This window comes from Ammospiza nelsoni, chromosome 25, assembly GCF_027579445.1.
Source record: "Ammospiza nelsoni isolate bAmmNel1 chromosome 25, bAmmNel1.pri, whole genome shotgun sequence".
Taxonomy (NCBI): domain Eukaryota; kingdom Metazoa; phylum Chordata; class Aves; order Passeriformes; family Passerellidae; genus Ammospiza; species Ammospiza nelsoni.
The window spans coordinates 358,082-384,030 of NC_080657.1; the positions used below are offsets into that span (position 1 = coordinate 358,082).

Here is a 25,949-nt window from a genome sequence, read left to right on the forward strand (position 1 = left end):
GGTCCCTCCTTGTCTGCCGCCCTCACGAGCGCCTTGCTGGGTTTTATGCTTCCCCTAGCCCTTGTGGAGATGGCAGTGCCAGAATTGGTGTGGTCTAGGTTTGTTGGGGAAGGTACAGCCCTGGGGTTACCCTGGGGAGGGGCACACAAGGGATTTGCTTCCCATTCGATGTCCCCAGCCAGCCTGTCCTGCCGTCAGCATCAGCGTTACCCCAACACCCCCAGCCTGCCTCGCTCAGAGCACTGTCACAAGGGACATTTCAATGTGACCATGAGCTTGGCGTGATCCCCTCTGTTCCCTTGTCCCGCCAGGCTCCCAGCTGTGCAGGGTGGAGGAGCAGCGGGAGCAGGAGAAGCGTGAGCAGAATTCACTCAAGGGATTTGCTTCCCATTCCACCTCCCCACCCAGCCCGTTCTGGCTGTCCCCATTACCCCAACACCCCCAGCTCAGAGCACTGTGACAAGGGACATTTGTGTGTGACCATGAGCTTGGCGTGATCCCCCCTGTTCCCTTGTCCCACCAGGCTTCCAGCTGCGCAAGGTGGAGGAGCAGCGGGAGCAGGAGAAGCGGGACGTGGTGGGCAACGACGTGGCCACCATCCTGTCGCGCCGCATCGCGGTGGAGTACAGCGACTCCGAGGACGACTCCTCCGAGTTCGACGAGGACGAGTGGTCGGATTAGCCGCGCTCCCGCCCCTCCTTCCCTCCGCTCCTGGGCTCGCTTCTTCCCGGATCAGGTGGCCAAACCTCGCACCACAGCCTGCCCATCCCGTAACCAAAGATGTGCCAAGGGTTTTCAGACAACCAGCAGCATGTCTCCCGTGTCCCTCCCCTGCAGCCCTGGCAGGATCCGCGCTCTGCTTTCCAAAAGTCTCCTCACGGACACTGGGGATGCGGCGCTGGGATTTAGCTGGAGGGGGTGTAACGGTTGCTTATTTAAAAGAGAGCTAAACCTCCAGATTTTTGATGCCACCAGGCAGAGCACATATAAACCCTCCATCCTGAGGGATTCTGAAAGTAAAGATGGATGATCCTGTTGTGGCCATGTGGCCTTTTGGATGAAGGACATTTTCAGCTGGTTTTCTCAGTGCAACAGCAGACAGTTGATCTGATGGCTCTTCCCTGCCAGTGAATACTGGTTGTGCTGCAAGAAAATGGGCTTTAAATGTCAGTTCTCTGCTGCATCCCACTGTCACATAATCAGGTTTTTTGCATTAGTGCACAATTCTTTCCCCCCTGACCCCTGAGTATTAATTCCAGATCACCCTGTGTGGGGTGCATTTCCCAGCTCCGAGGGTGCTGAGTGCCTTGGGTGCAGTGTAAGGAGAGACTTTTTTTATTTTAGAAGCTGCCTTTACCTTCCTCAAATCTCCTGGGCTGCTTTGCCAAGAGGAGACTTGCACAGAGGGATGTAAAACCAGGGCAGGATGCTCGTTCAGCTTCCCACTCTTGGGAAAGCAGAGCCACTGCCCCACTGAGACACATCTGTGGTCAGCTCTGAGCGCTGGCCAGACCTCGCCGGGCTGATTTTCTCCAATTCATGCTGAGATTGTGTTTTAAAATTCCAAATCCAGTGCCTAGGACAGGGAGCTGGGCTGGGGTTCTCTGAGCACCAGGCACTGTGGTGGTCCTTGGCCTGCCAGGGCAGTTTGAGAGGTGCTTTTTTAGCGGGGTGACCGTACTTTTAACACAGGGACTTCAATGCTGGTATTGCCTTTGCTTCTCCTCCCTTCCCCCCAGGGAGGGGAGTTTGTGTGCCTAAAAACATCATTGTGTGTGTGAACTGAGTTGCCCATCAGTTACATCAGACCTAACCTACCCTAATTTTGTTATTATAATTCATTAGTTAATTTTAAGAGAACGTTTTTTCTCCTCACTAACCCTGTGAATTAATTCCCAGGCTGCTCACTATAGATCCAGTACTGGCAGGGGAAAATGGGGAATTTGAACTAGCTGACCTCGGTTTTATTGCTGTTTTATGTTACCTTACATAGCATATGAGCATATCTTGGAAATCTAACCCAGATACCCCTGATGTGTATTTTAATTTGGACATGACTCCGTAAGGGTCATGCAAAAAGCAATTCCAAAGCCTTTCTGAGGTTATGGGTCCAGCTGTTGTGGGATGCGTGTCCCACTAAGACCAACTCTCCCATCTTTTTTCCTTTCCTAAAGTATTTCACCAGCCTGTGCCTGTCTCTCTTCCCTGCCTCGCCTCCTTTAATGGCGTTGCTGATACCTGGAACGCTGGGCCCTGCCCGAGGCTGGCTGGAAATCCTGCTTGGGAGGTGATTGATGGCTTCAGCTTGTGCCATGAGTTCTTACTGATTCCTTCTGTGTGTGAGTGTGTGTGTGTGTGAGTGAGTGTGTGTTGGGATGGCCGGAGGATGGGCTCAGGGGTGCAGCCCCAGCTGGGACACAGTGATGCCCCACAGGTTCCTGGGTGGCAGCACCATCAGGTTTGTCTGCAGGCAGGATGCAGGAACTGGGCAGCAGCGAACACCTGAGCAGCTCTAGTGCCAGGTTCTGGAACAGGGAGCAAACCCCTGGAGTGCAGTGCAGAGACTTGGAAATGCAGAGGGATGGTTGCTGCAAGCTGGGTGAGGGGAGGAGAGGCACTGCCTCGTTCTGCTGCTCTTTCTGCGAGCGTCCTCCTCTGGCTGCTCTGAGAGACAAGTTCCCAGCAAAAACAGCCCTGAGCTAAGCTGGGCTGACAGCAGGATCACACAGGGAGGCGAGGAGCCCGCAAATGCCAAACCTGGCTCAATCTGAGATTGCATTAACTAGACTTAGCCTTGTTGGGGAAGGGAGCGAGTCTTCGTGTCGCCTGAAATAGCAGAAGTGCCATATTCCCTGAGCCCCATGATGGTGTGTCGTGCCTGGGGCCCTGGGACACGTCCCTCTCTCTGCCTATTGCACAAGGCTGCTGCTGTGTGGGCACGGCTGGAGGTGGCTCCTCTGGCCTGCAGGCAGCGGGAGGGACACTGCCTTGTCCCTGCAAGCCTGCTGGAAACACCCTCTGCTCCCAAACCCCATCCCAGGGCAGGCCCCAAAACTGCAGGATCCTACACAGAACGTTTGTGGACAGGTAGGGGAGGTTGGTGTTGGAGTGGTTTTTAAATCTCCTTTGATTTCTGCCTTTTTTTTTCCCTAAATCTTTGATTGCCTTAGCCTATGCGGGTATGCCTGAGAAACAGCTGCTCCAGAGAGGAACCATCTCTGAGTATCCTTGCAAAATCGCAGAGCTCTGGGCCACCGAGTGAGCTCAGTGTTTGTGAAAGCAGCAGGGAGGAGGAGAGGTGCCAAAACCAACCTTTGCAAGGCAGAGCAGCTGCGCTGGAAGGGCAGGGCTGCCCTGCCACCTTTGCCCTCGCGTTGGGGGCTCCGGCTCCTTCCTCCCCTTTGGTGGGGCTGGGTTGTTTCCCCAAGCCCAGCTGAGCTGCCCCTCGCAGCCATCTCGCCCGTGCTGCGAGTCCGGGCAGGCTCTGCCTCCCTTCCCTCCCTTCCCTCCCTTCCCTGCCCGTTAACCATTCCGGCGGTGTCCTGCCCGCGGTGCTTGGCTGCTGCTCCCGGCAGCCTCTGTCTCTCCCCGGGCTCAGCCCCAGCTCAGCCGGTGACCTTCACTGCTGCTCCTGCCTTATCGCAGCCACAGCGCCGGCCGAGGGCTCCCGGAGCTCCGGGGCTGAGGGATCCTGCCGAGTGCCATTGCAGGGAAAGGGGAGATTGGATTTTATGGGTTTTTTTTTTTCAGAACGTGAACTTATTTAACGTGTTTCTTTTGGAAGTCCCTGCCCTGGAGGGGCTCTGGGACGGAGCTGCCTGGCAGGGCAGATGCAGCTGCCCCGGGTCAGGTTTCACTGCTGTTGGATTTCGGGGGTGCTTTCTTCTCTTCCTTTTAAACAAAGCCTTGAAGTGGAAGTGGATCCGATGTTTTTATTACTGTATTAACATTCATTTTAATTCACTTCAGAAACTAACCCATTTTTCTTCCTGATTAGAATGTCATAGAATTAGACAAGCTGTAACCCCTCCTGAAGTGCCTTATTTTCCTACATGATATAAATATATTTATAAGAGTAATTATTCCACTTATGTCTTAGGGGTTTATTGCTGAGCAGGAGATAAGGTGGGAGAGGAGGGATGGGAAGTGCCCTGCACGGACCCAGCCAGGCTGGGGTGGAAGGGCGACTTTGATGGATACTCTCAGGGTGCAGGGGGTTCCTCACTTCAGACCAAAGGAGTTTCAGCACTGAAACTCTGCTTAGAAAGAAGAAAAAAGGACGAAAAACCCCAAACACGTGAGCAAAATACTGTAGATTTGTCAGGTTGTTTTTTTACCCCTGCAAAACAAACACTGATGGCCGGACTCTGCAGGGAGCAGTGGGTGTGGGGGATCAGAGCCTGCCCCATGTCCATCGTTGCACATCCCAGTGCAGACTCTGCCTCCTGTATTCCCATGTAATGTCTGTGCTTTTCCCTGTCAGTTGCTGTATAAGCCAGATTTCCTGCTGCTTTGTTTTGTTGTTTTTAATAATCAGCTCAGTAACCCCTGGATGAAGATCCCAACTGCAAATATTTTGTAATGTACGTGTATAAAAAAAAAGTAATAATTTTTTTGATTCTTTTTTAAAACTTGATAAAATCTTTCTATCCACCTGGTGCCTGTGTGTGTTACTGTGGGGGTGTGAGCTGGGCCTGGCACAGGGGCTGCCGTGGCTTTGTGTGTGATTTTGGAAGGTTTGGGCTGGAAGGGACCTGAAAGCTGCTCTCATTCCAGGGGCAGGGACACCTTCCACTGTCCCAGCCTGGCCTTGGCCACTCCAGGGATCCAGGGGCAGCCACAGCTGCTCTGGGCACACCCAGCTCATTCCTGGGAGCGTGGGAGGTGCAGGGCCACCTGAGCCAGTCTTGCCTGTCCTTGTGCCCTCTGCAGCCACCAGGGCGTCCCTTGGGAAGCCCAGATCCATGGAGGTGCCAAACGCCTCCTGCCCAGGCAGACACCTCGGTACAGACACCTTTTCCATGCCAAGGTGGGCTGAGGGCTATTGCCAGTGGCAATTTGAGGCCACAGCGCCAGGGAAGCCCCAGCAGGAGCAGCTCCAGCCTCCCTCCTGCCCTCCCTGCCATAGGAAATGAGCCCGGGCTCCATCTTGCAGAGCAGAGTGGCTGCAGCTGGGCTGGGAAGGGCTGCAGCAGCTTTTTGCCTCCATTTCACAGCTCCGGCTCCCTCGTGCAGTGAATGTGCCTGGCAGCGGCGGCTGCTGGCCCCGAGCTCAGGTGCCTCGTCTGGCCTCGCTCCGTGGGGCTCTGTTCTCTCGCTGCTTGGTGAAAAGCAACAAAAGGCTCTGTCCCTGCTGCTCCTCATCCCTGCTTTTACTGCGGGCTCTGCTCTGCCAAATTCCCTTGGCTTTAGGAGACACCGGTGCTTCGCTCTGCAGCGCTGTGCCTTTCTTGGCTGACAATGGTCCCTGGCTGCAAAACCTCATTAGATTAATTGGCCTTGCCAGCTCCTGAACAAGCAGGGCCTTTAGTCGTGCAGGGGCGCAGAGGGCAGGGGAAGGAGGGAGCTCTGGGGCTTCCACACTCCCTGGAGCTGCCTGTCCCAGCCCTTGGCTCCGGCTGGAGCCAGGGAGGAGCCGCTGGAGCTCCTGGCTGCCTTAGGCTGGGTGTGGCGGTGGCCAGGTGGTGCCTTTGCTTTTCTGGGGTGCAGGACAACACCTGGCTTTGTGCCTTTGGAGTGACAGCCCTTGGAAGTCGTCGTCAGAGCTTGGGCGGTGTTGGTGAGTTTCGTGCTGGTTTAACCCCCTAAACAACAGGGAGATCTGCCTTCCTGGGTCACCCACAGAGCCCTCTCCTCCCACCCTGCACAGAGCAGGGAAGCTCCTGAGGCTGAGGTTCAGCTGGGTGCGGGGAGGAGAGGGCTGGCAGTGATTGATGTTGAGCCCCAGCCCTGTCTGTGGCAGCACTTTGCTGCCGCAGCTGGGGCAGCGTCTCCACAGCTCCGCAGCCCTGGCACTGCCACCCTGGCCCGGCCTTTGATCCCTCTCCGTGCCCGTCTGTCTCTTCCACATGACTCGGCACAGGATCGCAGCTGGCCGGGCTGCGCCTGCACAGGAGCCCCCGTCTCCAAAGACCTATTTAATTTTCTCCTTCAAGGTGGTGTTAGCAACACCCAGAAGATGCTGCCGGCTGCCTTGGACGAGTGGGCTGTGTGTCCTTTCCACCACTGACGTCAGCCTCTCTCCCTTAATTCCCCCTGTGGGACCGAGGCGAGTGCAGGCGCTGCCAGCTCGGATCAGCGTTAGCAGCCTGCTCTCCCGGTGTGTGGCAGCTCCGCCGTGCCAATGTCACCCCCGACTGGCACTGCCCGGGTGGAGGGAGAGCGCTCCCCTCTCCGGCACCCCGGCAGGGCCCGGTGCCAGCAGAAAGTCCCCGTTGCTCGCTCGTAGGTGTGCTGAGATGGCAGCTCAGCCCCTCAGAAATGGCTGACTCCTCTCTGGCGCTCCCGCTGCCTGGTGGGCTTTTCTCTCCTCCTCCCTGCCTTTGCCGTTGCCTACGCGGGTGTGTGGGGAAGGCAATCGGCTCCCGTGCTGCGGATGGCTTTATCTGTAACTCTTCCATCTGCTCACAGCAGCTCACAAATAACCACGGGGTGCCAGAGGAATTATGTTATTTGGAGCTCAAGTTTCTGCAGTCTGGCAGGGCAGCGGCTCTGCGCCGGGCTCAGCCGCTCTGCAAAGGCCAGCGCCGCCGTGGCCAGGGCTTAAGGCAGGGCTGGGGAGGTGGCCAGGCCTGAGTTACTGTGCCCATCCAGGCAGACAAAGCCCCAGCCCTGAGCCAGCTGGGAGCCTGCTCCTCTGGAGCTCCCTGTGGGGAGCAGAGGGTCCTGCTGGCCCCGGGTCCCCGCACGGCCGTGGGTTTGTGGCACAAGGCCGCCTTGGGGGACAGGGATAAAATGGGAGGCTGCGGAGCCCCTCTCCTTGGGCTCTGCTGTTCCCCACCAACACAGCCCTTCCAGACAGGCCTCCCTCCCTGGGCAGCGCCGAGGATGCCCCAGAGCCGTGGATGGCTGTGGTGGTGGCCGGGGCTGATGCTCGGGGCCAGGCTGTGCCGGGCTGTGCCTCCCGCTGCCTCCGGCATTTGGTAAAACACTTACAGCAGGGCCGTGTTTTCTTCATTTCCTGCCTGCTGCCGCTTCCAAGGAAACAAAATCCCCCAAGCTAGGGCTGAGGTTTCTCATTTAAATGTAACCCAGGCCCATAAGCGGAGCTGCCAGCCCTCCCCATGGCCCGGCGGTGCCAGGGCGGTGCAGGAGGAGGCGCCTCAGGACTCGAGTCCCATCAAGGGCACCCAGTGGGGCACTGAGAGCACAGAGCCAGCCCTGGCATGGGGTGTGGGAAGGGCAGCTCTGGGCTGCGCCCCAGGCAGGGCATTTGGGGCTCGGGGTGCCAGGGGGAGGTTTGGCAGCAGCAGCCTCCTTCCCTCCTCCCATCTGGCAAACCCCGGAGCTTTTGGCACCAGGGCTGGAGCAGGGTGCTTTGGGAGCAGCCCTGGCTCTGTTGTGGGTGCTGCCAGCTCTCTCACCCGCTCGGTGGCCAAGGGCAAGTGCTTGGAGCCAGATCTGGGCCCCACTGCTGCCGGCAGGACAGGGCTGCTCACAGCAGAGAGGTGAATGAACCCCAACCCAGCCCCTGCGGGCCCTGCAGCACAGCCAGGCCTTGGGGACAGGAGCTGCCTGTGCCTGCAGCATCTGCTGGGAGCCTGGGGAGGGCTGGCCCTGCCAGATGTGCCAGCACAGCTGGGCTGAGGCCGTGCCCACCTCTCCTGGCTCGTATTTTAACCCCAAAGTTGGGCTCTTGGTCCCCCCCGAGCCTCTCCTGCACATCCCTGGCATGGGGGTGGCTGCTCAGCACTCTGGCACCTTCTTGGGTGGATTTAACTCTTTTTTTTATAGCTTCACTTATTGCATCTTTCTCCACACAAAAATGGAGCAGGCTGGGCCCTGCTGTGTGTCCCTGCCTGCTCCATCATCCCCCAGAGGCCTGGAGCAGCCAGGAATGGCTCTGGGCTGGCTGGAGAGCGACCAGCAGGGCTGGGGCTGGGGCTCCCCCATCCCAGGGGCTCTCCCATCCCAGGGCTCCCCCATCCCAGGGCTCCCCCATCCCAGGGCTCCCCCATCCCAGGGTTCCCCCATCCCAGGGGCTCCCCCATCCCAGGGTTCCCCCATCCCAGGGCTCCCCCATCCCAGGGTTCCCCCATCCCAGGGGCTCTCCCATCCCAGGGGCTCCCCCATCCCAGGGCTCCCCCATCCCAGGGTTCCCCCATCCCAGGGCTCCCCCATCCCAGGGTTCCCCCATCCCAGGGCTCCCCCATCCCTCCCGGGGCAGGGAACGGGCACAGGCAGGAGCCAAAGGTGCCTCTCCCACCCAGGAAGGGGCACACGGAGCTGGGCAATGGCCCCGTGGTGGCTGAGGGTGACATTCGCGGGGCTCCAGCACACCTGAACGGTGCTGCCTCTGTGCCTTGCACACTCTGGTGTGCCACCCTGTCCCCAGCGAGGGACAGGGACCCCAGGGAGTGGGAGGAACTGGGTGGGCTCGCACACCGTGGAGAAAGAAGCTCCCTCTGAAGGCATCAGCGGGGGAAGCACGAGGGAGAGAAAAGCCGTTTCAGCTGCCACGTGATGTTGATCTAAGAATCACCAGGTAAAAACTGCCCCTGAGCACAGCAGAGCTGGGAATTGCAGGGTTTTCACTGCTGGGGGAGGCAGGCTTGGCAGGATTTATCTCCTGAGGGATCTCAGCTGGGCCCTGGGTAGAATGAGCAGCTCCAGCCTCCGGCTCAACCTCGCTGGGGACGGGGGAGCCCCAAATTCCCCATCCCCAGCCCTGGGAGAGCAGGGACCATCTGTGGGTCCCTCAGCCCCCACTCAGCCCCATCACCTGCTGGCACAGCCCCTGCCAGCGCTCAGCCGGTGCAATCTGCGTTTCCTGTGCAATAAACAGCCGCAGCCTCGGGGCTGCCACCAGGTCCCAGCCCAGGTGAGCAGAGCCGGGGGCCGCACGCATCCCTGGGCACGGCTGCTCCGGCCCCGGGCTCTGCCGCATCCCGGCACATCCGGGATGCACAAATTGCTGTGAGAGCGCTGCTGCCCCGGCCGGGGGGCTCGGGGGGTGCACAGGCGGTACCCGGGGGCTGAGCTGCCCTAATTAGCTCTGCCATTATTAACCTGGCAGGCAGCCGGGGTGGGCGCTCAGATCCCGTGACTCTGGGAATCTCAGTGAGGGGGTGCTGGGCTCGGCCCCCTGTGCCCCCCTCACCAGGAGAGGGTCTGGGGGCAGAGGTGGAGGCAGAGATTCCTGCTGTGGAGGGCCCAGGCTGCACCCCTCGGATGGATGCCATGAATGAGCCCCTGCCATCCCTGGGTGGGGGACATGTCGGATGTCACCAGCAGCGCTGGATGCAGCCCCTGTGCCCGCTGGGCCTGCGAGGATGAGGATGGTCAGGGCCATCCGCGCTGCTCCCCCCGGGCCAGCTCCTGCTAACAGGATGTGATGGGAGCGGGAAGCGCTGTCACTCGGCATCTCTCATCCGGGAGCAGGGAAACGGAGCAGGGGATGGCCCCGGTGGCGCTCGGGAACCTCCCCCTGCTCTGCCCCCTCGGGAAACACCGACCCACCCCCTCCCCAGCATCAAACAGCCGCGCCTCGTACCACAAATTAATTTATTCCCCTACCAGAGTTGTAAACAAGAACAGCCCCTCCACCCTGACCCACCGAGGGGTCCCCATCCCGAGGGGTCCCCATGCCCAGGGGTACCCTTCACAAGGGGCTTTTCACATCCGTCTCCCCAGAAATGTGCAAATCCAACCCCAGTGCAAAGAAAGGCTTTGGCAGGGGGGCCCCGGGTGCCGTGAGGGGGGTGGCAGCACACAGAGGACCCCAAAATTGTGGGTTTGGGGGTGCAGAGGATCGGGCAGCCCCCCCCTCCTGAAGGCAGCGAGCACTAGAGGGCAGCAGGGCCCAGCGCTGGGCGCGGGAGGGAGGCACGGAAATCGAATTAAATAATAATTCAAATACCAATAAATAAATAAATGGACGGCTGGGAGAAGGGGGGAGGGGGTTGAGTCCCTCCTCCTCTGGCAACGAGTCTCTCCTCCCCTTCCCCAAATGTATAAAATATATTTTGACTATCTGAGGTAAATAACAAGGTTGTAAAAACAACAAGAGGGGGTGAACGTTCCTGGCGTTTCCCCACCCTTAAAAAAATAAAGCATCATAAATAGTTTTAAAGAAAATATGAGGATCGGCCCCCTCTCTCTGACACATAAATATAGATTATATTATGGATAAAAAATACATCTTTGTCTCTATTCAAAAAGTGGAAAAATAGAGAAGAAGGGGTTGTGCCCTAAGAGGACGAGGCTGGGAAGAGCTGCTTGTTTCCAAGAGCTCCTGCATGAAAAGGGGAGATGAGAGCAAACCCCCCGACTGCGATGAAGGGAAGGTGAGTGAGGGCTGGGGATCAGACGTCGCTGGGGGAGCGGGAGCGGAAGGGCGGCGAGGGGGACACGCAGCCGCAGCACGCGGCCCACAGCACCTTCTGGATCTCGCGGTTCCTGAAGGCGTAGATGACGGGGTTCAGCAGCGAGCCGTAGGCGGCGGGGAGCAGCGCGGCGTGGGCGCAGAGCGCCGCGGAGCCGCGCTCCCCCAGCAGCCCGAAGACGGCAAAGGGCAGCCAGCAGGACGCCAGCGTGCCCAGGATCACGGCCGGCGTGGCGATGCCCTTGCGCGAGCTGGCGCCGTAGCGGGAGCCGGCCAAGAAGTGCCTCTGCACGGCGATCTGGTGCGCGTGCCGGCACACGATGCGGCAGATCTGCACGTACAGCTGCAGCATCGCCGCCAGCACCGCCAGCACCGAGGCCGACAGCAGCGCCAGGTGGCTCCTGGTCAGCGGCCTGGCCGCGCTGCAGGCCGACGGCTCCCGCAGGCAGTTCCAGCCCAGCACGGGCAGCAGCCCGTGGCCGATGGAGGCTCCCCAGGTGAGCAGCAGCATGATGTGGGTCCTGGTGACCGTCCTCTCCGAGCAGTAGGTCAGGGCGTTGTAGAGGGACAGGTAGCGGTCGATGGTGATGGCCAGCAGGCTGCAGACGCTGGCCGTGAAGGAGCTGACCAGCAGCCCCACGGTGAGGAGGCTGACGGCCTCGGACGGGATGAAGTACACGAAGGCAAAGTGCAGCATCAGCCCCACGCCCGCCAGCAGGTCGGCGGTGGCCAGGCTGCCGATCAGGAGGAACATGGGGGCGCGGAAGGCCGGGCTGTAGAAGATGACCACCACCACGATGGCGTTCTCACAGGAGATGATGGTCCCCGAGATGCAGAGGACAACGTCCCACGGGTTCAAGGCGAGGGGCTGCACCACAGACTCCAGATCCAAGGAGCTGCCGCTGCCGTTCCTGGCTGAGAACCAGCCCTGCTGGCCTTCGCTGGAGTTGGGGGGCCCTTTCTCCATCATGGTGGCAGAGGGGGGCCTGCAAGAGCAGCCCCCAGCAGCTGCTGTCCACGAGCTGTCCCTGTGCCACCTGGATGGGACAGCACTGCCTGCCCCCAAAAGTTGTCCTCAGGAGGGTGGGCAGAGCAGTGGAGGTTGAGGGCGTGCTCACTGTTTGCTCCGAGGGGATTTTTCTGGATAAGATGGTTTAGAAATAAATGAATAGGTGAATAAAATAAATAGGTGAATAAAGGGGAGGGAACACACACATACAGACATGCACACACACACGCACACACGCACACACACACGCCACCCATGCTCATGCCTGCCTTAGCTGCCGGGGCATGGGCACTGCATGATTTTGATGGGTAAATCCAGAGAAGCAGGACTGGCAAAGGAAAACACCAAAGTGAGGGGATCTCCAGCAGCAGGTAAAGGGGTGCCCCTGCCCCCCGACCATCACCCCGCGGGAGCAGACACCCCCCTCTATCCCCACCATGGCATCCCTCCTTACCCTGGGGCTCTCCCCCTGCCCGGGCGGGCAGCACGGCCGCCCCTCGCCACCCTCCCCGTGGCTCGGCGCTCCGCCAGAGCGGGCCCCCCTCCGCCGGTGCCGCCGGTGCCCGGCACTCACCTGCGGGGCTGCGCGGCGCTGCCCGGTGCCATGGGCGCCGCCGAGTTATAGCGCCCGGACCGAGCGGGGCCGGGGGGGCCGGCGCGGGTGACTCACGGCCCCCGGCCCCGCCGTGACGTCAATGCCGCCGCGGAGCCAATCAGCGCCCGCGCGGGCTGCGCGGGAGCGCGCGAGCCGCATAGTAATCGCCGCTCATTCATAAAAAAACAGCGCACACACACACCCCCCCCCAACCCCCCGCCCGCCCCCGCCCGCCGCCCCCGAGCCCCGAGGAACCCCTGGACCCCAGAGGGACCCCGGGACCCCAGAGGGACCCCCCAGCCCAGAGGGACCCCCGAGCCCAGAGGGACCCCCCAGCCCAGAGGGACCCCCCCAGCCCAGAGGGACCCCCCAGCCCAGAGGGACCCCCGAGCCCAGAGGGACCCCCCACCCAGAGGGACCCCCCAGCCCAGAGGGACCCCCCCAGCCCAGAGGGACCCCCGAGCCCAGAGGGACCCCCGAGCCCAGAGGGACCCCCCCAGCCCAGAGGGACCCCCGAGCCCAGAGGGACCCCCCCAGCCCCGAGGGAACCCCGAGCCCAGAGGGACCCCCGAGCGACCAAGGAACCCCTGGACCCCAGAGGGATCCCCCAGCCCCGAGGGACCCCCCAGCCCCGGTCACCGCCGTGCTGCCGGGAAGGAGCCGGGCACGGGGCTGCCCCGGCCCTCTCTCCCCCCGCAATGCGGAGGTTTGGGGGCTCCGCTGGAGGGGGCGGCCCCGAGCTGGGGGTGAGGAGTGGTCGAGGACGGGGCCCGTCCTTCCTCCGCACGGCCGGGGCTGCGCTGCGCCCTCCCCTCCCGGTGCGTCCCCGTGGGACGTTCCCACAGCCGGGCTGAATAATTCAGGGTCCGGAGGAGCGGGAACGCGCGGCCGGGGGGGCTGCGGGAGCTCTGCCCCCGGGGAGGAGGAGGAGGAGAGGAGGAAGGACAGGGCTGCGCTCCTCCGGACTCTTCCCCGGCGCCGGTTCCTCGAAGCCGGGGATCTGTCCCCGCCGAGGAGAGAGGGGGTCCCGGGGAGCCCGGACCGGCTGAGGCTCTGCTGGGACCCCTCGGAGCCCGGGCAGGGACCGGAGTGTCCCGGGCACGGGCCCGGAGCGGGCAGGGAGTGCGGGGTGTGCGGGGCGCTGGGCACAGGCCGGCTGCAGGCGCACGGAGCGGGCAGGTGTGTACAGGGCGTGCAGGATGGGCAGGTGTGCGGTGTGTGTGCAGTGTACACAGTGTGTACAGGTGTGCACAGGGGGTATAGATGTGTACAGGTGCGCACAGGTGTGCACAGGTGTGCACAGGGGGTGCAGGTGTGTACAGGTTGTGTACAGGTGTGCACAGAGTGTACAGGTGTGCAGTCCGGGCAGCCCCGGCTCTCCCACGGCCGACGGGTGGGTGCTCGGTGGGTGCCATGGGGGGTTCGCACCCCGTGAGAGCCCCCCCAGCCCGGGCCAGGCCCGCCGGGGCGGGGCGGGGCGGGCCGAGGCGGGGCCGCCCCCCCTCCCCCGCGCCGCCGGGGCCGCCTCCCGCGGGCGCGCATCTGCTGCGCTCCGCTCTCCCGGGAGATCCGCCGGGACCGTGCCGCGCCGGGCCGAGCCGAGCCGGGCCGGGCCATGGCCCCGCCGGGCCCCGCGGCGCTGCGCTGCGCGCTCCTGTGCGCGCTCCTGTGCGCGCACGGACCCGCTCCCACCCGCGCAGGTACGGCCGGGGCCGGGGAGGGGAGCGCGGGCCTCGGCAGCTCCGGGGCAGCCCAACTTTTCTGTGGGGGTCTGTTTGTCCTAGGGATTCTCTCGCCCCCACGGAACTCGGTCGCCCGGGCTCGGTTTGGGGGAGGGGGACCCCAGCCCCGCTGCCGTCCGTGCTCCGGGCTGGGACCCCCGAGGGCCAGGGGGGAGCGCGGGATGAGCGGCGAGCAGGGCCCCAGTCCTCCCCAAAAAGTGTGGGGACCTCGTGGCGGGGAGACGGGAGCGGAGCGTCCCCTCCTTCCCGAGGCGCTGCAACTCCGGGCATTAATTATGCAAACCCCGGGCTTCCTCCCGCTCCCCGCTCCCATCCCCGGCTGCTGCAGGCAGACGTTTCCACCCTGGCCGGTCCCACGCGTGTTCCCGGAGCGCCCCTGGGGGCGGGGGGTGCCCTGGGCCGCCCCCTCCCTCCCTCCCTCCCTCCCCACACCTGGCGGCAGGAGCGGGAGCTGACAGCGCTGCGCTCACACGTCTGTTCCTGCGCCTGCCGCGATAAAAATAAATTATAAACCTGCCCAAAGCCTTGCGAACAAAGTCCTACTTTCCCATTGGCTCCCGGCAGGTCTCCGAATGCCGGAGGGGGGGCCAGCGGCGTGCCCACCCCCCTCCCGTAGCCATGGCAATGGGGCCGCAGCATCTCCGCTTCCCGTGCCTTGCGCCCCCTTGGCTTTTCCTGGCAAGGAGGGGAAGGGGCTTTCCTGCCAGCCGCGCAGGGGTCTGGGGAGCCCTAAAAGCTGGGGGGCTGCAGCGGTGGCCCCAAAGGGGAGCGCTGCCGGCACGGTGCCCTGTGCCCGCTCCGCTCCCTGTGCCCGCTCCGCTCCCTGTGCCCGCTCCATTCCCTGTGCCCGCTCCGTTCCCTGTGCCCGCTCCGTTCCCTGTGCCCGCTCCGCTCCCTGTGCCCGCTCCGCTCCCTGTGCCCGCTCCGGAGAGCCCGGCCCGGAGGGTTTGCCCGGCGAGCCCGGGGCACCCCAGCGTGGGGAGCGGCCCCGGGCCCGTTCCGGGATGGGGAGCGGGCAGCGCTCCCGCAGCCTCCCTGCGCAGCCAGCGCTGTAAATTAATGATGAGCGCGGGTGGGGGAAGAGCGGCTCCGCACACACCGGTGACTCACCGGGCCGGGAACGGGGGTCCCGCGGGATGGCCGGGGCGGGCAGAGCGGGGACGCTGCCCGGGTAACCCCGGCCGGGCTGGAGCTGCGGCTGCTCTCGTTCCAACCTCCACCAAGGACCCCAGATCCCCGTGCCGGGGGTGTTTCCTGCGCTGTGGGTGATGGGGGGGCCCTGTGTGAGCTGCGTGGGAGCTGCAGCTGGGGCCGTCCCCTCGCTGGAGGGCTGGTGATGCTACAAACACCCCATGGGGACGGGTTTGGTGCTATGGGATGTGCCCTCCTCCCTCCTGCTGCCCCACCAGAATTGGGGCTGGGGGTGCAGCCCCCTCCCCAGGGCCGCAGGGTGGGTGCTGGCGCTGCCCTCACGGCCCCTCCCCGGCTTTGGCAGGAGAGTGTGGCCAGCTGAGCTCCTGCGAGCTGTGCACAGCTGTGCACCCCCACAACGGCACCGGCTGCGTCTGGGCGGGCTGCGGGACCCCCGAGGAGCCAGGTGAGGGGCTGGGGACCCCCGAGGAGCCAGGTGAGGGGCTGGGGACCCCCGAGGAGCCAGTGAGGGGCTGGGGACCCCCGAGGAGCCAGGTGAGGGGCTGGGGACCCCCGAGGAGCCAGTGAGGGGCTGGGGACCCCCGAGGAGCCAGGTGAGGGTCTCGGCTGGGTGGGCACACAGAGGGGCTCCCACCAGCCCTCCCCAGCCCCAGTGCCCGGGGTGGTGGCTCCCAGCACCCTTGGGTGCCCAGTCCCAGCTGCTTTCCCCATCTCAGCTGCTCCCAAAGGCCCTGCCTGGGGCTCTGCCCTGCGGGGTGCAGCTCTGAGCCCCCAATCCCTGACCCCCAGGGGGATACCCAGCCCAGGAATGAAACCCCCTCCTCCCAACCCCTCGGGTGCCTGGGCAGCCCTGGGCCTGGGCAGGGCTGGCTGGGGATCCCTGAGAACTCTGCTCCTTTCCCCAGGAGCAGGGAGCTGCGTGCAGAGAGGCTCAGCGGTGCAGGGGACCTGCGCTCTCTACAACAGCAGCGCCCTGTGCCGAGGTAACCCCGAGCCCAAAGCCCCCAGACCCTCTGGCCTTGGGGACAGAGCTGCTGCTGCTGCTGCGGGGGCCATGGGGGTGAAATCCCACCATGGGAAGGAGGGGATGGCTGCAGGGCTGTGGGGCAATGTCCCCTGACACCCCTTTACCCCCTGCCCTCTGTCCCTGCCTTCTCCAGCACTGAAGTCCCACACGGAGGAGCCCCCACGGTCCCACAGCAAGGAGCCAGTGACACACCCCACAAGTGAGTGGCTCTGGGGAGGGGTGGGAGGCCGTGGGGTGGGGTCCTGGGTGCCCCAGGGACTTGTCCCAGCAAGGCTCTTCCCTCTCTAGCTCACGTCCCTTTGGGAGGGATGAGTGGAGCTGACTCAGTGCTGGGCCAAGGGATGTCCCCACTGTCCCTGTCACAGCCCTGTCCCTGTCCCCTCTCTCTGCACTCATGGCACCCATCAGGAGCAAGCCCTGACCCCAGCCTTGCTGGCAATTGCCAGCTGCCTTGGCTGGGAGTGGAGCAGGAGCCTCTTCCAGTAAGGGGGAACTGGAGAGCACAGCAGGAAACCAGAGCCTGGAGCCTGCTGAATTATTGATCCGCCGGGATCTTCTTGCTGCTGGCTCCTTTCCTGCAGCTCCAGCTGCTCTGGCACGGGGCTGAGCCCATCCCAGCAGCCTCGGATTGGTGGGGACACCCCAGCTCCAAGGTGGGAGCTGCCATCCCTCCCTGAGCAGCCACAGTTTCCTCAGGACCCCTGGCACCCCAAATCCCCTCTCTTTGGTGTCAGGGGTGCCAGCAGCCCCCACGGCTGCCCAAACCCCAGTTTTCCCTGGCACCAGGGACCACCACCACCACGAGTGCCCCGCTGACGGGCAGCCCCGAGTTCCACGCGCCCGGCTTCGACACGGCCAGCTTCATCGGGGGCATGGTGCTGGTGCTGTGCCTGCAGGCCGTGGCCTTCTTCCTCTTCAAGTTCATCAAGTCCAAGGACAGCACCTACCAAACGCTGTAAGGGCTCCCCCAAGCTTCCCGGGATTCAGGAGGGAGGGAGGGGACCCGGGCCAGGCCATCCCTGCGGTCAGGACTGGGTCACCTGGGGAGTGTCCTGTGTCCCCTCTGTCCTGTGTCCGATTGTCCTGTGTCCCCACTGTGCTGTGTCCCTCTGTCCCGTGTCCCGTGGCTCTTTGTGCCAGTCTGTCCCCACGCTTCAGGGGATGATTTGGGAGATGGAGGGTTCACATCCCCCTGCCTGTCCCCTTGTCCAGCTGTCCTGCCCCCTCTGCCTGTCTGTCTGTCTGGGTCCTGGCTCTGAGCCCCCCCCAGGGCTGGGAGGGTCCCAGATGTGTCCCTAGGCACTGCCGGGGGGGTCCCAGATGTGCCAGATGTGTCCCTGGGCCCTGCCAGGGGGTCTCGGTGCTGTCCCCTCGTCCCAGGGTCGCCGTGTCTGATGTGGGGCCGTGCCCCCTCTCTCTTTCCTTCCACGCTGCAGAGAGGACAACCAGTAGGTGCTGGGCAGAGGGCAGGGGGTGCCCCCCACCCCATCCTCCCCAGAGCTTCACCCCTGCCTCGCCCTCCCCGGGCACAGGGGACGGGGCCCTCCCTGCTGGTTTGCATGACGGCGTTTCCCAACTGGTTTTGCTGTTTCCTGTCGGTTGTTAGGGAGGGAAGGGAAGGGGGTTCCCCCTGGCCCCCTTTGTGGCATGGAGCCCCTCGGGGGGCAGCCCCATAGAGCCCCTTCTGCCACTGGGGTGAGGTGTCCCCTGTACCCCCAGTGCCCCCAGCCCCACCCTGAGCCTCCCTGCGAGCAGGGGAACGCAGGGCTCCCTGTCTGGCCCCAGTTTGGCCCCAGCACCCCCTGCCCCACTGCCTCCCCACAGTCTCGAGGCTCATGGGGCTGGGGGTCCCCTCGGGGCTCCCGGGTGCTTCTCCCTGCAGGATTTTGGCCGGAGCTCCCAGCCCTGCCCGATCCCCCGTGCCCGGCAGGGGAGCGGAGCCAGGGCCTTGCTGTGTGCTTTGCTGTGCCTCTGTGTGCTCTGGGCGGCTCGGGGGTCCCTCTCCCCCACCCTCTCTGTGTGCTGTTTTGGGGAGGGGGTGCGTGCCGTGTGCTGTGGGGTGACGCTGTAGCTCGGGCTGCCCCATTAAACTCTGCCAGGCGGTGTCTGTGCTGTGTCCGGGGCTTACTGTGGTGGGGAGGGGTACAGGGGACCCCCCCTCCCTCCAAGCGGTGTCTGTGCTGTGTCTGGGGGGTGCAGGGGACCCCTCCCTCCCTTCAGTGCAGTCCAACCCTCCCCCTTGGCGTGGGTGGGCCCTGGGACACCCCAAACCCCCCCTGGGGCCGTGAGGGGCCGGGACCCCCAGGGTGGAGCCCCTTTCCTGCTACGTCTCCTCTCTGTCCAACCCCCAGGATCTGAGCTCCCCCCGGGCTGGGGTCGCTGTCCTGGCCCCCCCAGTGAAGAGGCCACCGCTGGTGTCCCCCTGCCTGCGGCCAGGGGGCTGCAACCCCACACAGCCCCCCACCACGACTATGCAAGGCCAGGAGCCGGGGTGGGACAGGCACCCCCGACCCCCCTACACGGTGCCTGGGGGTGCTCCGGGGGTCTGGGCCCCCCCGGCTGCTCCCAGGGGTGCCGCTGGGCCGGGGGGCCCCTCCAGCCCTGAATCCCTCCTTGGGCCCCCACCCTGTGCTTGCCAGGGCACCCAGGGACCAGGGGACACGGCCATGGGGGGCACCGGGGGACCCTTTGGGACCCCAGCCCCATACCGGGGGCACAGAAACCAATAAAGGATTTTCCTGTAATTTCTGGTGTCCATGTCATTGTCACCCCGCAGCCCCAGCAGTCCTGGGACAGCAAAAACACCTTTGTGGATTTGGCTGCTCTGCCACAGGGTGGGAGTGGGGGGTGGTCCCAAGTGACTCCAGTCCCCCCAGTGACTGGGAACCGGTGTGGGGTCCCAGGGGGATGGGGCAGCCCGGTGTGGGGCACCCCAGTAAGGAATGGGGCACCCTGGCAGAGCAGGGCCCCCGTGCCCCCCGGGGCTGGAAGGACGGGCGTGGAAGGAAAGGTCAGTAAGGTGAGAGGCAAAGTTTTGTCCTCCGTTGAGGAAATTAGTTATGCTTAGGCAGTGGATTAAAGGGTTAAAGTACCCTAGGGATGTGGAGAAGTTTGAGAGAGGGGTTTGTTCTGTGAGGATGAGTGTGTGACTCCAGTCCCCCCAGGTGCCCAAAACCCCATACAGACACCTCCAGCCCCACACCGGGAGCAGTGGGGCGCAGCAGCTCCAGCCCCACAGCGGAGGGAGAAGGCAGGGGATGCTGGCCAGGGCAATGAACAGCCGCCAGATGTGCCCACAGCAATACAAAGCCGCCAGATGTGCCCACAGCAATACAAAGCCGCCAGATGTGCCCTCTGGTGCCCCTTCATTGCTGCTGAGGGAGGGCACAGACCCCAGCCCGCCCGGACCCCACAGTCCCGTGGCCCCGGCCGCTCCGTGGGTCTGGGGGCTACCCGCGGGGCACCAGGTCGGTGCGCAGGGGCAGCAGCGCCTCCACCCAGCGCCCCGGCTGCTGCAGCAGCTGCTGCCACACGCTCTGCTCCTCGGCCGTGGAGTCCATCCAGCCCACGGGCAGCCCGTAGCTGCTGCCTGCGGGGAGAGGAGCGCGTCAGCGCCGGCCATGGGGACAAACTGGGGGCTGGGGACACGCTGGGGACAGCCCGGGGACAGCCCCTGCTCTCACCGGTGCCCAGGCTGAGGCGGATGCCGCCCAGCTGCCGTTTGGAGAAGGCCTCGTGGTGCCAGAGGGTGAACTCGGCGCAGGCCTCGGCCAGGTCCCTGGCCTGGAAGCCGTCGTACACCATGGTGTGGTTGAAGAGGGGGTTCAGGCTGCGCTTCACCACCCGCGTCTTCTGCCGGCTGGCCTTGCTGTCGTCGGGCAGCACGTAGCTGGGGGGACACAGGGTCAGGGGGCGCCCCAGCCGCCCCTCGGGTGTCCCCGGTGTCACCCCCACCCTTACCACTGCACGAAGGCGTCCACGGTGCCGCTCTGCAGCGGGATGAGGCCCTGAGCATCCTTCACCCAGATGTGCAGCTCGCCCGTGGGCGGCATCCCCGCTCCTGGGGGCAGAGGGGTCAGGGGCACCGTGCCGTGCCGTGCCATGGCGTGCTGTGCCATGCCACCCCCCGGCTGCCCACAGGCCCCGCTCACCTTCCGAGCCAGCAGGGATGAACTTGAGTGCCAGGTTGAGGCTGCCACGGCTGGCCAGCCCGTCCGAGGGGATGGGCATCTGAGGGGCACAGGGGGGGTTACGGGGGCACTGCGCCCACGGGGGGCTCGGGAGGGGGGCGGCTCACCCGTGGCTGCAGGCTGAACCACTCGGGTCGCGTGTTGGCCCAGTCCCAGGTGCCCAGCGCCACCTCCACCTCGCCCAGGAAGAGGTTCCTGCCCAGGCTGTCGTGGTGCCACACGGACAGGTTCAGGGTCCGGCCCTGCAGGTCCCTCTTCTCCAGCTTGTACTGGCGGGGAGGGCACACGGGGTGAGATTGCCCATCCCCACCCACCCGGTCTGAGCCTGGGGACCCCCCAGCCCACCCCAAGGAGGGCCAGGAACCTTGAGGGTCTCGTTGAAGACGGGGTCCAAGCTCCTCTTCCTCACGGCGGTCTTGCGCTTGCTGCGGTTGGACTTGTCGGGCAGCAGGTAGGTCTTGATGTACCTGGGGCCGAGAAAGGGGCTGGGGGCGCTGGGCCGGGGGCTCCCTGGGCAGCGCCGCGGGGCGGGGGCACTCACGGGTCCGAGCGCTGCTTCTTGGCCTCGGCCAGCTGGCGGCAGCGCAGGACGTGCACCTGCAGCTCCTTCTCGGCCGCCTGGTAGCGCAGGGAGAACTGCACGCAGCCCCGCACGGGCACCCGGCCCAGCTCCCCCTCGCTGTACAGGCTCATCAGGCTCCCGCTCAGCTGGGGAAAGAGTGAGGGGCGATGGGGAGGTGGCCCCTGCCCGCCCTGCACCAGCCCAAAGCCCAGTCCCATCCCATCCCATCCCCGTCCCAGTACCGTGGAGGAGCTGAGGCTGGACACAGAGGAGCTGGCGCTCAGCAGCCTCGGGGGCGTGTGGCCGTTCTGTGGGGTCAGTGGGTCTGGGGGGGTCTGATCCGTCTGGGGGGTCTCTGGTCTCTGGAAATGCAAAGAGGGGTCAGCACCCCCCCTTGGGCCCCCAGACCCACCGAGGACAGCCAGCTCCCAGCAGGGCCTGGTGCTTGGGTGCAGCTCATGCTGTGCTGGTTTTGTCCAGTCCCCCCGGGTCCCCAAAACCGCACACAAACACCTCCAGACCCCCAAAACCCCAGACAGACACCTCCAGACCCCCAAAACCCCACATGCCCCCTCCAAAACTCCTTACGACCCTCTCCAGCCCTCCAATCTCATGTAGTCCCCCAGCCCCATCCCACCTGCCCAGCGCTGTGGCTGCTCTGTGCTGAGTCTGGCTCCTCCTCGGTGCTGCTCCAGCCCAGGGAGGGACCCCCCGTGTCACCTGCAAAGACAAGGGGTGGGCGGGGGTCCAAGGGGCAGGGGCGGCAGGAGGGGGATCCCTGCAGGGCCGCAGTTTGGGGGGGCAGGAAGGGGATCCCTGCAGGGCTGGGGGGCTCCAGCACCCCCAGCACCGACCCCATCCCACTCACCTGGGCTGTCCTGCTCCCTCGGGGGGGTGTCACCCTGCAGCACGGGCTGTGATCCCGGGGTCCCCTCCACAGCCGGGCCGGGGGGGCTGGGCTGAGAGGGAAAGGGTCAGAGGGGACCCCGGGCACCCCCTCATCCCCCAGCCCAGGCCTCCCCTCTGTGTTCCTGGATGAGGGATGACCCAAGGGACACCCACGGGACATTTTGTGGGATGTTTCCCATCACTCCAAGTGCAGCACAACGCTGGAATGGCACTTGGGGTGCTGCAGGGTGAACCCCACTGCTCGGCTCCCAGCAGGGACCCACCTGGGGCTCCGTGGCCTCCTGCACCTCCTTGGGGGGGGAACTGCGGGAAGAGACCACCGTTAGTTTGGCCTGCATGGTGGACAGACAGACACCAGGACAGTGGGAGACACTGGGACAGATGGACAGAGGGACAGAGGACAGTGGGGTGGTGGACAGACAGATGCTGGGATGGTGGGGGACAGTGGTGGACACAGGGGCAGACACCAGCCCTGACTGCACCGTCCCCTGCACCGGGGGTTCTGCCCCTCCAGCCCCCTCGTGCCAGCCCCAGCGGGCACCAGTGAGGTGCCACCAGCCCTGGGGCACCTGCGGGGTGATGATGCCCTTCCTTCCTTCCTCACCTCGCGTCCGTCTCCAAGGCACCATCCTCATCCTCCCTGTCCTCTGCCAGCGGCTCATCGATGGCCTCCAGGCTGGGGCCGCGCTCCAGCTCCCCCGTTCCTGGGGACACCGGGGAGCTCAGCGAGCCGAGCCCTGTCCCCCCCGTTCCTGGGGAGCTCAGCAGGCCGAGCCCGGTCCCGGTGCCCCCCGCGCCCCTCGCGTACCCCGGGGCCGCCTCCTGCGGCGGATGGAGGCCCGCACCAGGTCGGAGCCCAGCGGGTGCTGGTGGCGCTGGGCGCGGGCGTCGCTGAACCAGTCCCCGGTGAGGCTCCGCAGCCGCGCCGGGTCCGACACCGACTTGCGGAGTTTGCTGGTGGGCGGGAGGGGACGCTGGGACCGCCAGGCTGGCACTGCCATCGGCCCCTCTGCCACCGCCCCAGAGCCTCCCCAGGGGATGGAGCCGCCCCAGCAGGGCCTGGGGGACAGCAGGACCCCTCCCCAGGGCCTGTGGGACTCCGGGTGCTGGTGTGACAAACCCTGAGCTCAGAGGTGACCCCATCCCCGCTGGGCAGGGGACCCTCGGCCTGGCTGCTCTGGGAACGGGGAACTCTCTCAGACGCCAGGGAGCTGCTGCTGGGGCTCCCCGCTGTCCCCAAGGGTGACCCCGACCCCCGCCCACCTGACGCGGCCCTCCTCCCGCCGGCGGAGCTGCCAGTCCCGCTGCAGGACGCGGGCGATGCAGCCGCGCTCCTCCTCGGTCAGGAAGCTCAGGTCCAGCTCCTCGGGCTGCAGCGCCATGCGGGGCGGCGGGGCCAGCGCGGGGCCAGCGCGGGGCCAGCGCGGGGCCAGGGGCGGCTCAGCGCGACGGGCGTGCACCAGCGACGCCAGCATCGGGAGAGACAGCTGGGGGCAGCTGGGGGGGATCCCCCCCGCTCATCCCGCTGCAAGGACACGGAGCGGTGGGCTCAGCCCGCGCCCCTGAGCACCCCCGGCCACGAACGGGGACACCGGGCCGGCGCCGGGAGTGCCCGGTAAAGGGAACGGGCAGCCCAGGGACGCCGTGCCGGTACCGAGGGTGCCCGGTAAGAGCACCGGCAGCCCGGGCACACCGGGCCGCTCCTCCCGCTGCCGGCTCCGTGCCAGCCCGGCCCTGCCCGCGGCCGCTGTTTGCCCAGCGTGTTTGCTCAGGGCTGGCTCTGCCCCTGCCGCTTTCCCAGGGATTCGCCGGCTGCCAGGGCACACGGACAGATGGCAGAAGGGGCTCGGCTGTCCCTGCCATGGGCTGAGCCGAGCCAGGCTGAGGCCGTGCCCAGCCCATCGCATCTCCAGAGGGTCTTGCCCCATGCCCGGCGCTGCCTCACCGCGGCCCTTCCTGTCCCCGGCGTTGGGAAAGCGCTGCCTGGAGCCACCCAGGGCAGGAAATTGCGGCAGCCGCGGGGCAGGAGCAGCCTGAACCCCCCGGGCACCCCCCGGGCACGCCCCGGGTTCTGGGCACCCACAGAGCCGACCCGGGGGTGTCCCGTCTCCAGCAGCGGCCCTGTCCCAGCCCCAGAGGTGACCCTGAGCCCGCCCCACGGGTGGCCCTGTCCCAGCCTCTCCCCTGCTCCTCGAGGGTCCCTTCCCTGCCCCACAGGTGCCCCTGGGACCTCAGACACCGGCCCCGACATGGCTCTGGGAGGGGTCCCGGGGGCAGTAACCGGCTCTCCGCGGGATCGGGAGGGGTTTCAGGACACGAACCAGCTCCCCCCGGGGTCAGGAGAGGTCTGGGGGCACGAACCAGCTCCCCCCGGGGCCAGGAGGGGTCCCGGGGACACGAACCGGCTCTGCCCGGGTCAGGAAGGGTTCCAGGGGGCACGAACCTTCTCTCCCGGGGCGGGGGCGATGCTGCCGCTGTCTCCCCGCCGCAGCCGCCCGTATCCTGTTTACCGCCGGCGCACGGGGGGGTTCCCCCACCCCGGAACAGAGCCACCACCTAAAAATGTCACCTTAGCCTGAGCCGGGGCTGCTGCGCGCCCCGTTCCCTCGGGGTCCCAGACCGAGCCGTGCAGCAGCAGCGGAGCCCCCGGGGGTGCTGGCACCGGCCCCCGCCCCGCACCAGTCAAACCAGTTCAGCCTCCCCAGCGAGCCGCAGCCGGGGCCTGCCCGCCCCCCTTTTCTCACTGCAGGCAGCGCCACAAGATGGAGGGGGGACGTGGAACGCCCCCCAGGCCCCCTCCCCACAGTGCCCTCACGGCCAGCCCCTCCCGGGTGAGCCCCCAGCCCGCAGGCGGGTCCCAGGGCTGCCCGGAGCCCCCCTCGGCTCCTCCCGGCACCAGGGACCCATCGGGGGGCTCGGGTCAGCCCCAGGCCCGTGTCACAGCCCGGGGACAAGGAATGCCACCCCTGAAAGCGGCGCCCCCAGCCCAGGCTCCCCACCGGGGCACGGGGAGGAGGGGGCGCAGCCCCGAGCGGGGCCAGAGCAGCGGGAGCGGCCCCCAGAGCCCCCCGGGCCCCGCTCAGCCCCGCGCCCCCCTCACCTGCCCAGGTGCGCTCTCCGTGCCCCCGGCGCTGCCCCGGCCCGGCCGTGCCCGGTGACTCCAGCGCAGCCCCGGGAGCGCCTCCGCACCCGGCGGCACCGAGGCAGCGACTGCAGCCGGCAGCGCCGCGGGACGGGGCTGAACCGGGCTGAACCGGGCTGAACTGGGCGGCGGCAGCGCCCGCCAAGGGGCGGCGCGGCGGGGATGAGCCCGGGACGGGGGACCCCGAGCCTGGGGGAGACTCCAGGGTGTGGAAAAGGGGAGGGGGTGGGAGATGTCCCACCCTGGGGCCACACGGGGGCTGGGGGCAGGATGTGGCTCTGGGACTCCCAGGAGAGTGTCTGGGGGGACTGGTCTGTGCTGGGCTAGGGGAGCAGCACACCTGCAGCACACCTGCAGCACACCTGCAGCACACCTGCAGCACACCTGCAGCACACCTGCCCATCTGCAGCCCCCACCCCAAAGCCCAGTGTGGAGCCCCAGGTCCCCGGGGCTTTGCAGGACCCCATCCCCAGGGTGCCCCCATCCCAGAACGCATTCCCAGCCCACGGGACGGCCCCAGCCCCCTCCCCAAACCATGGTTCCCCCCCATCCCCTCCCACGCCACCCCACGGCTCCCCCAGCCCCACGTTCCCTGTCCCACCACTGTTGTATTGCACTAACACACCGCCTCCATCCTGCTCTGCGTGGCCAGGGGTCCTGAGCAGCCAGGACCATGCAGGATGGGCCCAGCAGTGCCAGGCTGGCATAAACCCTGGCAGGAGCACCACAGCAGGACCTGTGCCTCAGTTTCCCTCCATGCCACAGGGAGAGCAGCTGGCTGGGGGTGGGGGACAGGCTCCCCCCCAGCTCTGATGTGAGATGGCAGCACTTCACGAGCACAGGACCGCAAGAAAAGGGGATTATTTTTAGCCTGGTGTCTCAGGAAATGAGACTTCAGCAGTGGCTTCGTGTGTCTGTCCCTCTGTGGGCCACTCCCCTCCCTCCCTGTCCCCTTGCAGGGCACTGCTGCTCAGCTCTGGGCGGGTCCCAGAGGAGCCGGGCCTCTGCAGAGGGACAGGGGTGTGGGGACACCTGAGGCCCCTCAGGGCTCAGCTCTGGGTGACCCCAGGTGGGCACC

The 25,949-nt window shown here is 65.5% G+C and overlaps 4 protein-coding genes across 8 annotated transcripts in view; 2 read left to right on the forward strand and 2 right to left on the reverse strand.

Moving 5' to 3' along the window:
* The window catches only part of WASF2 (WASP family member 2), a 32,078-nt gene extending 27,425 nt beyond the window's left edge, over positions 1–4,653 (forward strand). For all 4 annotated transcript variants that reach the window (XM_059488627.1, XM_059488629.1, XM_059488628.1 and 1 more), the window contains exon 9: positions 524–4,653. In XM_059488627.1, the coding sequence (XP_059344610.1) occupies positions 524–681 (158 nt within the window). In that variant the 3' untranslated portion in view covers positions 682–4,653. The remainder of the gene's footprint in view (positions 1–523) is intronic.
* A 5,870-nt stretch (positions 4,654–10,523) lies between these two features.
* Positions 10,524–14,345, reverse strand: GPR3 (G protein-coupled receptor 3). 2 transcript variants are annotated; one of them, XM_059488738.1, is made up of 3 exons: positions 14,336–14,345; positions 13,190–13,212; positions 10,524–11,411 (listed from the first exon to the last, which is right to left on the reverse strand). In XM_059488738.1, the coding sequence occupies exon 3, from the start codon at positions 11,295–11,297 to the stop codon at positions 10,524–10,526; it is 774 nt and encodes a 257-aa protein (XP_059344721.1). In that variant the 5' UTR covers positions 11,298–11,411; positions 13,190–13,212; positions 14,336–14,345. The 2 variants fall into 2 exon arrangements, with proteins under 2 accessions (XP_059344721.1, XP_059344720.1); XM_059488737.1 differs by lacking the exons at positions 13,190–13,212; positions 14,336–14,345 and having other exon boundaries at positions 10,524–11,513.
* Positions 13,672–18,812, forward strand: CD164L2 (CD164 molecule like 2). Its single transcript, XM_059488739.1, has 6 exons — positions 13,672–13,847; positions 15,385–15,486; positions 15,947–16,024; positions 16,202–16,267; positions 16,855–17,023; positions 18,420–18,812. Exons 1-6 carry the CDS (start codon positions 13,763–13,765, stop codon positions 18,424–18,426), a joined length of 507 nt encoding a protein of 168 aa, XP_059344722.1. The 5' UTR covers positions 13,672–13,762; the 3' UTR covers positions 18,427–18,812.
* A 288-nt stretch (positions 18,813–19,100) lies between these two features.
* Positions 19,101–24,914, reverse strand: SYTL1 (synaptotagmin like 1). The gene is made up of 16 exons (XM_059488735.1): positions 24,830–24,914; positions 24,173–24,285; positions 22,993–23,254; positions 22,538–22,683; positions 22,334–22,433; positions 21,993–22,032; positions 21,689–21,779; positions 21,458–21,540; positions 21,063–21,182; positions 20,800–20,966; positions 20,623–20,725; positions 20,366–20,527; positions 20,220–20,298; positions 20,029–20,128; positions 19,752–19,957; positions 19,101–19,657 (listed from the first exon to the last, which is right to left on the reverse strand). Exons 3-16 carry the CDS (start codon positions 23,202–23,204, stop codon positions 19,518–19,520), a joined length of 1,749 nt encoding a protein of 582 aa, XP_059344718.1. The 5' UTR covers positions 23,205–23,254; positions 24,173–24,285; positions 24,830–24,914; the 3' UTR covers positions 19,101–19,517.
* Positions 24,915–25,949: the final 1,035 nt, after the last annotated feature.

Excerpts from the sequence above, each read along its gene's own strand:
- GPR3 (XM_059488737.1), bottom strand. The coding sequence starts at position 11,513 with ATGATGGAGAAAGGGCCCCCCAACTCCAGCGAAGGCCAGCAGGGCTGG.
- CD164L2 (XM_059488739.1), top strand. The coding sequence starts at position 13,763 with ATGGCCCCGCCGGGCCCCGCGGCGCTGCGCTGCGCGCTCCTGTGCGCG. Across the intron at positions 13,848-15,384 it reads ACCCGCTCCCACCCGCGCAG|GAGAGTGTGGCCAGCTGAGC; the intron begins GTACGGCCGGGG and ends CGGCTTTGGCAG. Across the intron at positions 16,268-16,854 it reads GCCAGTGACACACCCCACAA|GGACCACCACCACCACGAGT; the intron begins GTGAGTGGCTCT and ends CCCTGGCACCAG.
- SYTL1 (XM_059488735.1), bottom strand. The coding sequence starts at position 23,204 with ATGCTGGCGTCGCTGGTGCACGCCCGTCGCGCTGAGCCGCCCCTGGCC. Across the intron at positions 20,528-20,622 it reads TCTTCAACGAGACCCTCAAG|TACAAGCTGGAGAAGAGGGA; the intron begins GTTCCTGGCCCT and ends CCTCCCCGCCAG. Across the intron at positions 19,958-20,028 it reads GTGGACGCCTTCGTGCAGTG|CTACGTGCTGCCCGACGACA; the intron begins GTAAGGGTGGGG and ends GTGTCCCCCCAG.